General features: G+C 61.5%; 1 protein-coding gene across 1 annotated transcript; it reads right to left on the reverse strand.

Annotated features, from left to right (window-relative positions):
- Positions 1 to 1082: 1082 nt before the first annotated feature.
- Positions 1083 to 6361, reverse strand: LOC133626380 (UPF0598 protein C8orf82 homolog). The gene is made up of 3 exons (XM_062005144.1): positions 6354 to 6361; positions 3434 to 3480; positions 1083 to 1588 (listed from the first exon to the last, which is right to left on the reverse strand). The coding sequence occupies exons 1-3, from the start codon at positions 6359 to 6361 to the stop codon at positions 1083 to 1085; spliced, it is 561 nt and encodes a 186-aa protein (XP_061861128.1).
- Between the last annotated feature and the right edge of the window lie 6374 nt (positions 6362 to 12735).

Genomic DNA, 12735 nt, shown 5'->3' on the forward strand with positions numbered 1-12735 from the left:
AGTGGCAGAGCTCAGCGGAGGGGATGGAGCTCTTCTGCTTTTAATGGACCAAGGAGAGAGCTGGCTGCTGTTCTGGCACACAGGGCACTGACCAGAGAATTACAGATGGAAAAGCCCTTTGAGCTGCTGGAGTCCAACCCTGACCCCACAGTGCCACAGGCACCACTGAGCCACGGCCCTCAAGCACCTCAGCCCCACGGCTCTGGGACCCCTCCAGGGCTGGGCACTCCCCCAGCTCCCTGGGCAGCCTGGCACAGGGGCTGACACCCCTCTCAGGGAAACAGTTCTGCCTCAGCTCCAGCCTCAACCTCCCCTGGGGCACCCTGAGCCCCTTTCCTCTTGGCCTGTAGCTTTTAACTTGGGAGCAGAGACCGACCCTCTCAGCCACAGCCAGGGAGTCAGAGTGATCAGGTCTCCTCTGAGCCTCGTTCTCTGCAGACTGAACCTTTGCCTCAGGTACCCTCATTTAGCCCAGAGCTTCCCAGTGCATCTTCTCTCCCTGCAGCCCCTCAGTGTCCCTGTGGCAGTGAGTGAGGGGCCCAGCACTGAGCACAGCCCTGGGGCTGCTGCCACCCCACTGCTCAGCCCAGCCAGGCTGCCACTGGCCTTCTTGCCCCCTTGGGCACGCTGCTGGCTCCTTGCCCTCGGACAACCTCAGCCCATGGCCACATCCCTCTGAAGAACCTCCCTTCCCTCTACACACCAGCCAACATCACCACAGTGGCACCCACAGTGTGGCAGCAACACTGTCACCGTGGCAGCACCCGTGGGGACACCCACACTGTGGCAGTAGCACCGTGTGTCACCCACCACAGCTGCACCAACCTCACCATAGCAGCACCAACCTCTCCACAGCTGCACCCACACTGCTGCAGTGGCACCCATCACCTCTAGGCTCATTTCAATTGCCAGAGACCTTTAATATCACAGTGGGGGGACCCACACACAACACCCACATCCCTGGCACCAGCAACGCTCACCTCACCACAGCATCAGCCACACGGTGTGGCTGAGCACCAGCTCTGCCTCCTCCTCCTCCTCGCCCGGGGCCATGCAATGCCCCTTCCCACCCCCTCCAAGCCTCACCCCCGCCCCGCGGCTCCGCCGCTCTCCGCCTCCCCCGCCCCTTCCCCTCCCCGCAGCAGCTGCACCAGCTCCCCCGTGAGCCGATACCTCTTCCCCTCCCACCAAAAGTGAGTCGGGGGCTGCTCCGGCCCCTGCTCGTACTCCAAGCGGGACCCCCACTCCAGAGCCAGCGCCGAGCGCACCGGCCCCGCGCCCCCCGCCCGGCCCGGCGCCGGGTGGTACAAGCGCCCGTTCTCCGGCAGCATCACCAGCGCCTCGGGCCGGAGCGGCGCGGCCAGCCGCTCCCCGCCGCCGCAGAACGACAGCACGGCGCGGCGGGAGCAGGAGGAGGCTGAGGAGGAGGCGTCCGGGGGCAGGAGGCGGGTGAAGACGATGGGTCTGTGCTCGCAGCGCAGGAGGTTGCGCTCCGCGCCGCAGCGGGACACGAACGGGAATTCGCGCTCGTAGCGGCCGCTGCGGTTCCGCTCCAGCCGCGTGAAGAAGAACGTGAGGAAGGTCACGTCTGCCGGGATGGACCCTCATTAACCCGCGCCTCTCCTTAATTAACAGCCCCCCCTTTTAATTAAGCCGCATCGCCGCTCGTGGTTAGCCCGCTGGGAACGGCCGCTGCGGGGCTGCGAAGGGAGGGTGAGGAAGAAGAGGAGGAGGAAGGCAACGTCTGCTGGGATAAACCATCATTAACCCCTTCCCACAATTAACTCCGTGTGCTCCTAATTAACCTCCAACCCTCCTAATTAACCTCCAGCCCCCCTAACTAACCCCCAGTGTCCCCATGATTAACCCACTTGGAACAACTGCGGTTCTAAGGGAGGGTGAGGAAGAAGAAAATGAGGAGGAGGAAGGCAACGTCTGCTGGGATAAACCATCATTAACCCCTTCCCTGAATTAACTCCCTGTGCTCCTAATTAACCTCCAATCCCCCTAATTAACCTCCAACGCCCCTAACTAACCCCCAGTCCCCCCATGGTTAACCCCCTCAAAACAACCACTGCGATTCTAAGGGAGGGTGAGGAAGAAGAAGATGTGAAAGGCAACGTCTGCTGGGATAACCCCTTCCCACAATTAACCCCCAGTGCTCTTAATTAACCCCAACCCTCCTAATTTAACCTCCAACCCTCCTAATTAACCTCCAACCCTCAGTCCTCTCATGATTAAAGCTGCTCAGAACAACCACTGCTAAGGGAGTGAGGAAGAGGAAGGTGATACCTGCCAGGATGGACCCTAAGTAACCCCACTAATTAACCCCTAAACCTCCTAATTAACTCCCACCCTCCTAATTAACCCCAACCCTCCTAACTAACCCCCAATTCTCCATAATGAACCCTCCCATAGAGGCTGCCGGGGTTCAGCTCCAGGTGAGTGAGGAAGGCAACGTTAATTAACCTCACACCCTCGTTAATTAACCCTCCCCTAATTAACACCGGAGAAAGGGGGGTGTTCCTTAATGGGAAAGCGATTTGAAGGGGCTGAGGGAGGTTTGGGGGACGGGGGGGGGGGGGGGGGGGGTGAGTAGGGATCAGTGTTACCAAGTGCCTGGGAGCAGTTAAGGGCAGGAAGTGGTTAATTAAGGCGGTGATTAATATGCAAATTAGGTTGAGAGGAGGATGTTTTGGCACCTACGAAGGCCATGAAGGGGATGAGAGTATCTTCTCCCCACTCCACAGCCCCCCCAATACAGATGAGACCCCAAATAAAGATGAGTCTCTAATTAAAGACCCTAATTAAGGCTAAAACGCTACTGAATGGTGATGGGGAGGAGGGATTTTGGGGTGATTTGGTTTTTTGGAGGGGTTCTGAGGAGATTTGGGGGGGTTGGGGGGATTTTGATTGCTTTTGGAGAGAGTTGGAGGGGATTTGGGGTTTTTTGGGGGGGATTTGGGGGCTTTGGGGATTTTCGGGGGATTTATTTTGGGGGGGCTGGAGAGGATTTGGGGGTTTCTGGGGGGCTTTTGTGTTTTTTGGGGTGATTTGAGGGGATTTGGAGACTTTGGGGATTGTTTGGGGGGATATTTTGGGGGGTTTGGGTGGATTTTGACATTTTTTGGGGGGTTGGAGAGAATTTGGAGGCTTTTTGGGGGGGATTTGGGAGGTTTTGGGATGCTCTGGGGGGATTTGAGGGGGATTGTTGGGATTTGGGGGCTTTTGAGGTCAGGGGGAGTTGGGGTTTGGTTTTTTGGGGGGATTTGGGAGGCTTATTTGTGGGGGTTTTAGGGTGGGATTTGGGTCTTTGGAAGGGGTCAGAGAGGATCTGGGGGATAATTTTGGGAGGATTTTGGTTTTTGGGGGCATTTTGAGGGGTCATTTTTGAGGGGGAGGATTTGGGGGGCTTTTGGGGGGATCCCAGTACCTTTGAAGCAAGTGATGAAGTTCTTCACTTTGGTGTCATCCAGGAAAAGCTGCAGAAAAAAAGGGGAAAAGCCTCAAAATCCCAAAGCAGGTGCAAGGGCCAAATGGGATCTGGCTGGGATCCATCCAGGGGTCATCCAGGCTCTGCCCTGGGTCCATTTAGAGTCTTTCTGTGGGGGTTTTGTCCAGGATCCGTTTTGTCTCTGGGCTGGGATCCATCCAGGTTGTGTCCTGGGTCCATTTAGAGCCTTTTGGGGAGGGGGGAGGGGTTGTCTGGGATCCATCCAGGCTCTGCCCTGGGTCCATTTAGGGTCTTTTGGGGGGAGGGTTGTCCGGGATCTATTTTGTCTCTGGGCTGGGATCCATCCAGGTTGTGTCCTGGGTCCATTTAGGGTCTTTTTGGGGGGGTTTATCCTGGATCTGTTTTGTTTCTGGGCTGGGATCCATCCAGGTTGTGTCCTGGGTCCATTTAGAGCCTTTTGGGGAGGGGGGGGTTTGTCTGGGATCCATCCAGGCTCTGCCCTGGGTCCATTTAGGGCCTTTTTGGGGGGGTTTTGTCCAGGATCTGTTTTGTCTCTGGGCTGGGATCCATCCAGGTTGTGTCCTGGGTCCATTTAGGGTCTTTTTGGGGAGGTTTATCCAGGATCTGTTTTGTCTCTGGGCTGGGATCCATCCAGGCTATATTCTGGGTCTATTCAGAGCCTTTTGGGGAGGGGGAGGTTGCCTGGGATCCATTTGGGATCCATCCAGCCTCTGCTCTGGGTCCATTTAGGTCTTTTTGGGGGAGACTGTCCAGGATCTGTTTGGGTTCTGTGCTGGGATCCGGTTGGGATCCATCCAGCATCCATCCAGCCTCTGTCCTGGGTCCGTTGAGGTCTTTTTTGGGGGGTTCTGCCCAGGATCCATTGGGGATCCTCTCGGATCCTTACAGACACCCCTTTAACCCTATAGACACCCACATATATCCCTAGAGACATCCCATAACTGTACTGACACTCATACAGACACCCCCTTAACCCTATAGACACCCACATGTATCCCTACAGACACCCCCATAACCCTACTGACACTCCTACGTACCCCTAGAGACACTCCCATAACCTTACAGACACCCCCTTAACCCTATAGACACCCCCATAGATCCCTATAGGCATCCCCCATAACCATATAGGCACCCACATATATCCCTATAGACACCCCCATAACCCTACTGACACACACACACGTATCCCTATAGACACACACATGACCATACAGACACCCCCATAACTCTGTAGGCACCCACATATATCCCTATAGGCATCCCCGAAGCCTATAGACACCATATATATCCCCCCATAGCCTTCTCATAGCCCCTATAGCCTCCTCATAGCCCCCCATAGCCTTCTCATAGTCCCTATAGCCCCTTCATAGCCCCCCACAGCCTTCTCATAGTCCCTATAGCCCCTTCATAGCCCCCCATAGCCCCTATAGCCCCCATAGCATCCTCATAGCCCCTATAGCCCCCTCATAGCCCCCCATAGTCTCTTCATAGCCCCTATAAACCCCTCATAGCTCCCATAGCCCCCATAGCATCCTCATAGCCCCTATAGCCCCTTATAGCCCATATAGCCCCCCATAGCCCATATAGCCCCTTCATATCCCCTATAACCCCTTCATAGCCCCCCATAGCCTCCTTATAGCCCATATAGCCCCCCATAGCCTCCTCATATCCCCCTCATAGCCCCCCATAGCCTCCTCATAGCCCCCATAGTATCTTGGTAGCCCCCCATAGCCTCAGCATAGCCCCTACAGCCCCCCATAGCCCCCTTATAGCCCATATAGCCCCCCATAGCCCATATAGCCCCCCGTAGCCCCCCACTGACGGGCTCCAGAGGGAACGAGCAGCACCAGCCAGACGCTTTTTATTCACACGCCGTGGGGGGAGGGGCGGGGGGTGGTGCCTCTGGACCCCCCCCCCCCCCCACGCCCCCGGCCCACGCGCGGGGAGGGTCCCACAGCCGCGGGGGTGGGGGGGCTCGGGGAGATGCTCGGAGTCGGCTTCATAATAAATAAAAGGCTGAAACGGAAAAAAAGGGGGAAAAAGGGGAAAAAGAGAGAGGGGAAATACAAAAGCTGAGGGGGTGAAGGGTTAAATGGGAACAGAGGAAGTGGGGACCCCTCCCGGCCCTGGGGGACCCCCCCACACACCGGTGTCACCCCCCACTCTCCCCCTGTGCCCCCTCCCCCCCACGCCTGGCAGTGAGCAGAGCTGGGAGGTAGCGCTGGGGGTCCCCCCACCCCGGGACCCCCCTCACCCTGTGACATCCACCTCGGGGACCCCCTGCGCCTTGGGGACCCCCCCCACCTCGGTGACCCACGTTGAGGACCTCCCCTCCCCCTGGGGACACCCATCTTGGGGATCCCCTCTCACCCTGGGGACCCTCCCTCCCTACTTTGGGGACATCCCCACCTTAGTGACACCCACCTTGGGGACCCCCCCCACCTCAAGGACTCCCACTTTGGGGACGCCTCCCTTCACTTTGGGGACCCCTCACCTTAAGGACACCCTCCCATTCAGTGACCTCCCCCCCCCCTTCCACCTTGGAGACATCCCCCTCAACTTTGGGGACCCCTCCCACCTTAAGAACTCCCACTTTGGGGACCCCTCCCCTGGGGACACCCACCACTTTGGGGACTCCCTTCCTTGTGACACCCACCTTGAAGACCCTCCACTTTGGGGACCCCCCCCCCCTTCCCCTCCATGGCCCCCCCAACCCCGAGGAGAAATCAGCATCTGGGTTGATAATTAGGGGCTTCTAATTAATAACTCTCTTTATACATCTCTGGACTCTGATGGGTGTCCTGTGCCACCCCACCCCCTCCCCACCCATGGGTGCTCCTGGGGTGCCCCCTCCCCTGTGGGTGCCCCCCACCCTCACCGTCCCATGTCACCCGAAGGCACTTGGGAAAAGCATTTTTCTTCTCCTCTCACCATTCCCGTGTCCCCACACCATCCCCTTCTCCCCTCACCATCCTCTTCTCCCCTCACCCCCCCCCGTCCCCTCACCAGCCCCATGTCCCCTCAATATCCCCTTCTCCCCTCACCACCCCCGTGTCCCCTAACCATCCCGTTCTCCCCTCACCATCCCCTTATCCTCTCACCATACCGGTGTCGCCTCACCATCCCCTTCTACCCTCACCACCCCCGTGTCCCCTCACAATCCCATTCTCCCCTCAACATCCCCGTGTCCCCTTACCATCCCTTTCTCCCCTCACCATCCCCTCCTCCCCTCACCGTCCCCGTGTCCACTCACCCCTCCCATGTCCCCTCACCACCTCCTGGTCCCCTCACCATCGCCTTTTCCCCTCACCCCCCCCGTGTCCCCTCACCGTCCCCGTGTCCCATCACCACCCCCGTGTCCCCTCACCCCCCCCCGTGTCCCCTCACCACCCCCTTCTCCCCTCACCACCCCCTTGTCCCCCCACCGTCGCCGTGTCCTCTCACCGTCGCCGTGCCCCCTCACCATCCCCATGTTCCCTCACCCCCCCCATATCCCCTCAGAAACCCCTTCTCCCCTCACCACTCCCGTGTCCCCTCACCGTCCCATTCTCCCCTCACCGTTCCCTTCTCCCTCACCGTCGCGTGCCCCCTCACCATCCCCATGTCCCCTCACCAGCCCCTTCTCCCGTCACCACCCCCGTATCCCATCACCAGCCCCTTCTCCCCTCACCATCCCTATGCCCACACTGTTCCCCACACCATCCCTGTGCCCACACCGTGTCCCCTCACCGTCCCTGTGCCCTCACCATTGTGTCCTCTCACCATCCCCTTCTCCCCGCACCATCCCCTTCTCCCCTCACCATCCCCGTGTCCCCCCCCATCGTGTCCGCAGCCCCCCGTCGCCCCCCATCATGCCATGCCTGTGCCCTCAAACAATCCTGAAGCTGCTGGTGACGGGCTCGGCGCCCTCTCGCACGCGGGTGCTGATGCCAATCCTGCAGTACCCGCTGTACTCGGCCACCATCGCCGAGCTGGGGTCGTGCAGCTCGGCTACTACCTGGACGACGAACGCTGCTGGGCACTGGCGCTGAGTGAGCTGCGGCGGGCGCTGGCCGAGGGCCGCCGGCACTGCTGCCCACGGGTGCTGTGCATCATCAACTCCGGCAGCCCCACCGGTACCCTGCGGCACCAAGGGCTGGGACGGGACCCCAGGGGTGGGACGGGACCCCAGGGGTGGGATGGGATGGGATGGGACTCCAGGGGTGGGATGGGATGGGACCCCAGGGGTGGGATGGGGTGGAATGGGATGGGATGGAATTGGATGAGATGGGACTGGATGGGACCCCAGGGGTGGGATGAGATGGGACCCCAGGGGTAGCACCTCAGGGGTGGGATGGGATAGGACTACGATGGGACTCCAGGGGTGGGATAGCACTGGGATGGGACTCTGAGGTTGGGATGGGACCCCAGGGATGGGACTTCACGGGTGGGATGGGACCCCAGGGTTGGGATGGGACTGGATGGCACCCCAGGGTTGGGATGGGACTGGATGGCACCCCAGGGGTGGGATGGGATGGGATAGGACTGGATGGGACCCCAGGGTTGGGATGGGACACCAGGGGTGGGACCTCAGAGGTGGGATGGGATAGGACTGGGATGGGACTCCAGGGGTGGGATGACACTGGGATGGGACCCTGAGGTTGGGATGGGACCCCAAGGATGGGAGTTCAGGGATGGGATGGGACCCCAGGATTGGGATGGGACTGGATGGGACCCCAGGGGTGGGATGGGACCTCAGGGGTGGGATGGGATGGAATGGGATGGGACCCCAGGGTTGGGATCGAATGGGATGGGATGGGACTTGATTGGACCCAAGGGTTGGGATGTGATGGGACCCCAGGGGTGGGACCTCAGATGTGGGATGGGATAGGACAGCGATGGGACTCCAGGGGTGGGATGAGACTGGGACGGGACCCCAGGGGTGGGATGCGACCCCAGGGGTGGGAGCCAGGGGTGGGATGGGACCCGGAGGTTGGGATTGGACCCCAGGGATGGGAACTTAGGGGTGGGATGGGACCCCAGGGGTGGGATGGGACCCCAGGGGTGGGATGGGATGGGACCCCAGGGGTGGGATGGAATGGGACTGGATGGAACCTCAGGGTTGGGATAGGATGGGACCCAAGGGGTGGGATGGGATGGGTTGGGATGGGATGAGACCCTAGGGTTGGGATGGGTCCCAAGGGGTGGGGTGGGATGGGTCCCCAGGGGTGGGGTGGGTCCCCAGGGGTGGGATGGGACCCCAGGGGTGGGATGGGACCCCAGGGGTGGGATGGGATGGGATGGGATGGGACTGGATTGGACCCAGGGGTAGGATGGGATGGGACCCCAGGGGTGGGATGAGTCCCCAGGGGTGAGATAGGATGGGACCCCAGGGGTGGGATGGGACCCCAGGGGTGGGATGGGATGGGACCCCAGGGGTGGGATGAGTATCCAGGGGTGGGGTGGGATGGGACCCCAGGGGTGGGATGGGACTTCAGGGGTGCTATGGGACCCCAATGGTGGGATGGGATGGGACCCCAGGGTTGGGATTGGATGCGACCCCAGGGGTGGGATGAGTCCCCAAGGGTGGGATGGGATGGGACCCCAGGGGTGGGATGGGACTGGATTGGACCCCAGGGGTGGGATGGGTCCCTAGGGATGGGATCGGACCCCAGGGGTGGGATGGGATGGGACTGGATGGGACCCCAGGGGTGGGATGACACTGGGATGGGACCCTGAGGTTGGGATGGGACCCCAAGGATGGGAGTTCAGGGATGGGATGGGACCCCAGGATTGGGATGGGACTGGATGGGACCCCAGGGGTGGGATGGGACCCCAGGGTGGGATGGGATGGAATGGGATGGGACCCCAGGGTTGGGATCGAATGGGATGGGATGGGACTTGATTGGACCCAAGGGTTGGGATGTGATGGGACCCCAGGGGTGGGACCTCAGATGTGGGATGGGATAGGACAGCGATGGGACTCCAGGGGTGGGATGAGACTGGGACGGGACCCCAGGGGTGGGATGCGACCCCAGGGGTGGGAGCCAGGGGTGGGATGGGACCCGGAGGTTGGGATTGGACCCCAGGGATGGGAACTTAGGGGTGGGATGGGACCCCAGGGGTGGGATGGGACCCCAGGGGTGGGATGGGATGGGACCCCAGGGGTGGGATGGAATGGGACTGGATGGAACCTCAGGGTTGGGATAGGATGGGACCCAAGGGGTGGGATGGGATGGGTTGGGATGGGATGAGACCCTAGGGTTGGGATGGGTCCCAAGGGGTGGGGTGGGATGGGACCCCAGGGGTGGGATGGGTCCCCAGGGGTGGGATGGGACCCCAGGGGTGGGATGGGACCCCAGGGGTGGGATGGGATGGGATGGGATGGGACTGGATTGGACCCAGGGGTAGGATGGGATGGGACCCCAGGGGTGGGATGAGTCCCCAGGGGTGAGATAGGATGGGACCCCAGGGGTGGGATGGGACCCCAGGGGTGGGATGGGACCCCAGGGGTGGGATGAGTATCCAGGGGTGGGGTGGGATGGGACCCCAGGGGTGGGATGGGACTTCAGGGGTGCTATGGGACCCCAATGGTGGGATGGGATGGGACCCCAGGGTTGGGATTGGATGCGACCCCAGGGGTGGGATGAGTCCCCAAGGGTGGGATGGGATGGGACCCCAGGGGTGGGATGGGACTGGATTGGACCCCAGGGGTGGGATGGGTCCCTAGGGATGGGATCGGACCCCAGGGGTGGGATGGGATGGGACTGGATGGGACCCCAGGGTTGGGATGGGATGGCACCCCAGGGGTGGGACCTCAGGGGTGGGATGGTATAGGATTGGGATGGGACTGCAGGGGTGGGATGAGACTGGGATGGGACCCTCATTGTTCCTGTGCCCACATCATGTCCCCTCACCATCCCTGTGCCCACATTGTCTTCCCTTATTTTCCCTGTGCCAACACTGTGCCCCTCACCATCCCTGTGCCCACACCGTGTCCCACATCATCCTTGTGCGCACATCGTGTCCCACACCATCACTGTGCCCACACCTTGTCCCACACCATCCTTATGCCCACACCATGTCCGATGCAGTCCCTGTGCCCACACCGTGTCCCCTCATTGTCCCTGTGCCCACAGTGTGCCCTCACCATCCCTGTACCCACACCGTGTCCCCTCACCATCCCTGTACCCACACCGTGTCCCCTCATTGTCCCTGTGCCCACACCGTGTCCCCCCACCTTACCTATGCCCACACTGTGTCCCCTCACCATCCATGTGCCCACACCATGTCCCCTCATGATCCCTGTGCCGACACCATGTCCCTCACCATCCCTGTGCCCACACTGTGTCCCCACACCGTCCCTATGCCCACACAATGTCCCCTCATTGTCCATGTACAGTGTCCCACACCATCCCTGTGCCCACACCGTGCTCCACACCATCCCTGTGCCCATACCATGTCCCCTCACCATCCCTGTGCCCACACTGTGCCCCTCACAATCCCTGTGCCCACACCTTTGTGTCCTCTCACTATCCCCTTGTCCCCTAACCATCCCCGTGTCCCCTCACCACCCCGTTCTCCCCTCACCATCCCCATCTCCCCTCACCAACCCCCGTGTCCCCTCACCACCCGCTGTGTCCCCTCACCAGTCCCATGTCCCCTCACCATCCCTGTGCCCACACTGTACCCGTCACCATCCCATTGTCCCCTCACCATCCCCGTGTCCATTCACCATCCCCGTGTCCATTCACCACCCCCTTGTCCCCTCACCATCCCAGTGTCCCCTCACCCCCGCCATGTCCCCTCACCACCCCTTTTTCCCCTCAACCTCCTTCTCCCCTCACCACCCCCTTCTCCCCTCACCACCCCCTTCTCCCCTCACCATCCCCTTCTCCCCTCACCACCCCCTTCTCCCCTCACCATCCCAGTGTCCCCTCACCCCCGCCGTGTCCCCTCACCACCCCTTTTTCCCCTCAACCTCCTTCTCCCCTCACCACCCCCTTCTCCCCTCACCATCCCCGTGTCCCCTCACCATCCCCATGTCCCCTCACCCCCGCCGTGTCCCCTCAACCCCCCGTGTCCCCTCACCAGCCCCGTGACCCCTCACGACCCCCGTGTCCCCTCACCTGCCAAATGTCCCCTCACCACCCCCTTGTCCCCTCACCTTCCCCTTCTCCCCTCACCACTCCCGTGTCCCCTCAACTGCCCCGTGTCCCCTCACGAGCCCTTTTCCCCTCACCCCCCCCGTGTCCCCTCACCACCCCCATGTCCCCTCACCATCCCCTTCTCCCCTCACAACCCTTCTCCCCTCACCACCCCTGTGTCCCCTCACTATCCCCTACTCCCTTCACCGTCCCCGTGTCCCCTCACCCCCCCGTGTCCCCTCACGCCCCCCGTGTCCCCTCACTAACCCATTTTCCCCTCACCACCCGTGTCCCCTCACCAACCCTTTTACCCTCACCAACCCCGTTTTCCCCTCACCATCCCTGTGTCCCCTCACCACCCCCTTCTCCCCTCCAAAACCCCCGTGTTCCCTCACCAGCCCCGTGTTCCCTCACCAGCCCCATGTTCCCTCACCATCTCGATGTCCCCTCATCTCCCCCGTGTCCCCTCCCCACCCCCTTCTCCCCTCCACAATCCCCGTGTCCCCTCACCATCCCCTTCTCCCCTCACCATCCCCATGTCCCCCCCCATCGTGTCCGCAGCCCCCCGTCGCCCCCCATCATGCCATGTCTGTGCCCTCAAACAATCCTGAAGCTGCTGGTGACGGGCTGGGCGCCCTCTCGCACGCGGGTGCTGATGCCCATCCTGCAGTACCCGCTGTACTCGGCCACCATCGCCGAGCTGGGGGCCGTGCAGCTCGGCTACTACCTGGACGACGAACGCTGCTGGGCACTGGCGCTGAGTGAGCTGCGGCGGGCGCTGGCCGAGGGCCGCCGGCACTGCTGCCCACGGGTGCTGTGCATCATCAACTCCGGCAGCCCCACCAGTACCCTGCGGCACCAAGGGCTGGGACGGGACCCCAGGGGTGGGATGGCATGGGATGGTACTGGATGGGACACCAGGGTTGGGATGGGATGGGACCCTAGGGATGGAACCCCAGGGGTGGGATGGGACCCTGAGGTGGGGATGGGACCCCAGGGATGGGACTTCAGGGGTGGGATGGGACCCCAGGGTTGGGATGGGACTGGATGGGACGGGTTGGGACCCCAGGGGTGGGATGGGACGGGATGGGAAACCAGGGTTGGGATGGGATGGGTCCCCAGGGGTGGGGTGAG

This window comes from Colius striatus, chromosome 11 (assembly GCF_028858725.1).
Source record: "Colius striatus isolate bColStr4 chromosome 11, bColStr4.1.hap1, whole genome shotgun sequence".
Lineage (NCBI taxonomy): Eukaryota > Metazoa > Chordata > Aves > Coliiformes > Coliidae > Colius > Colius striatus.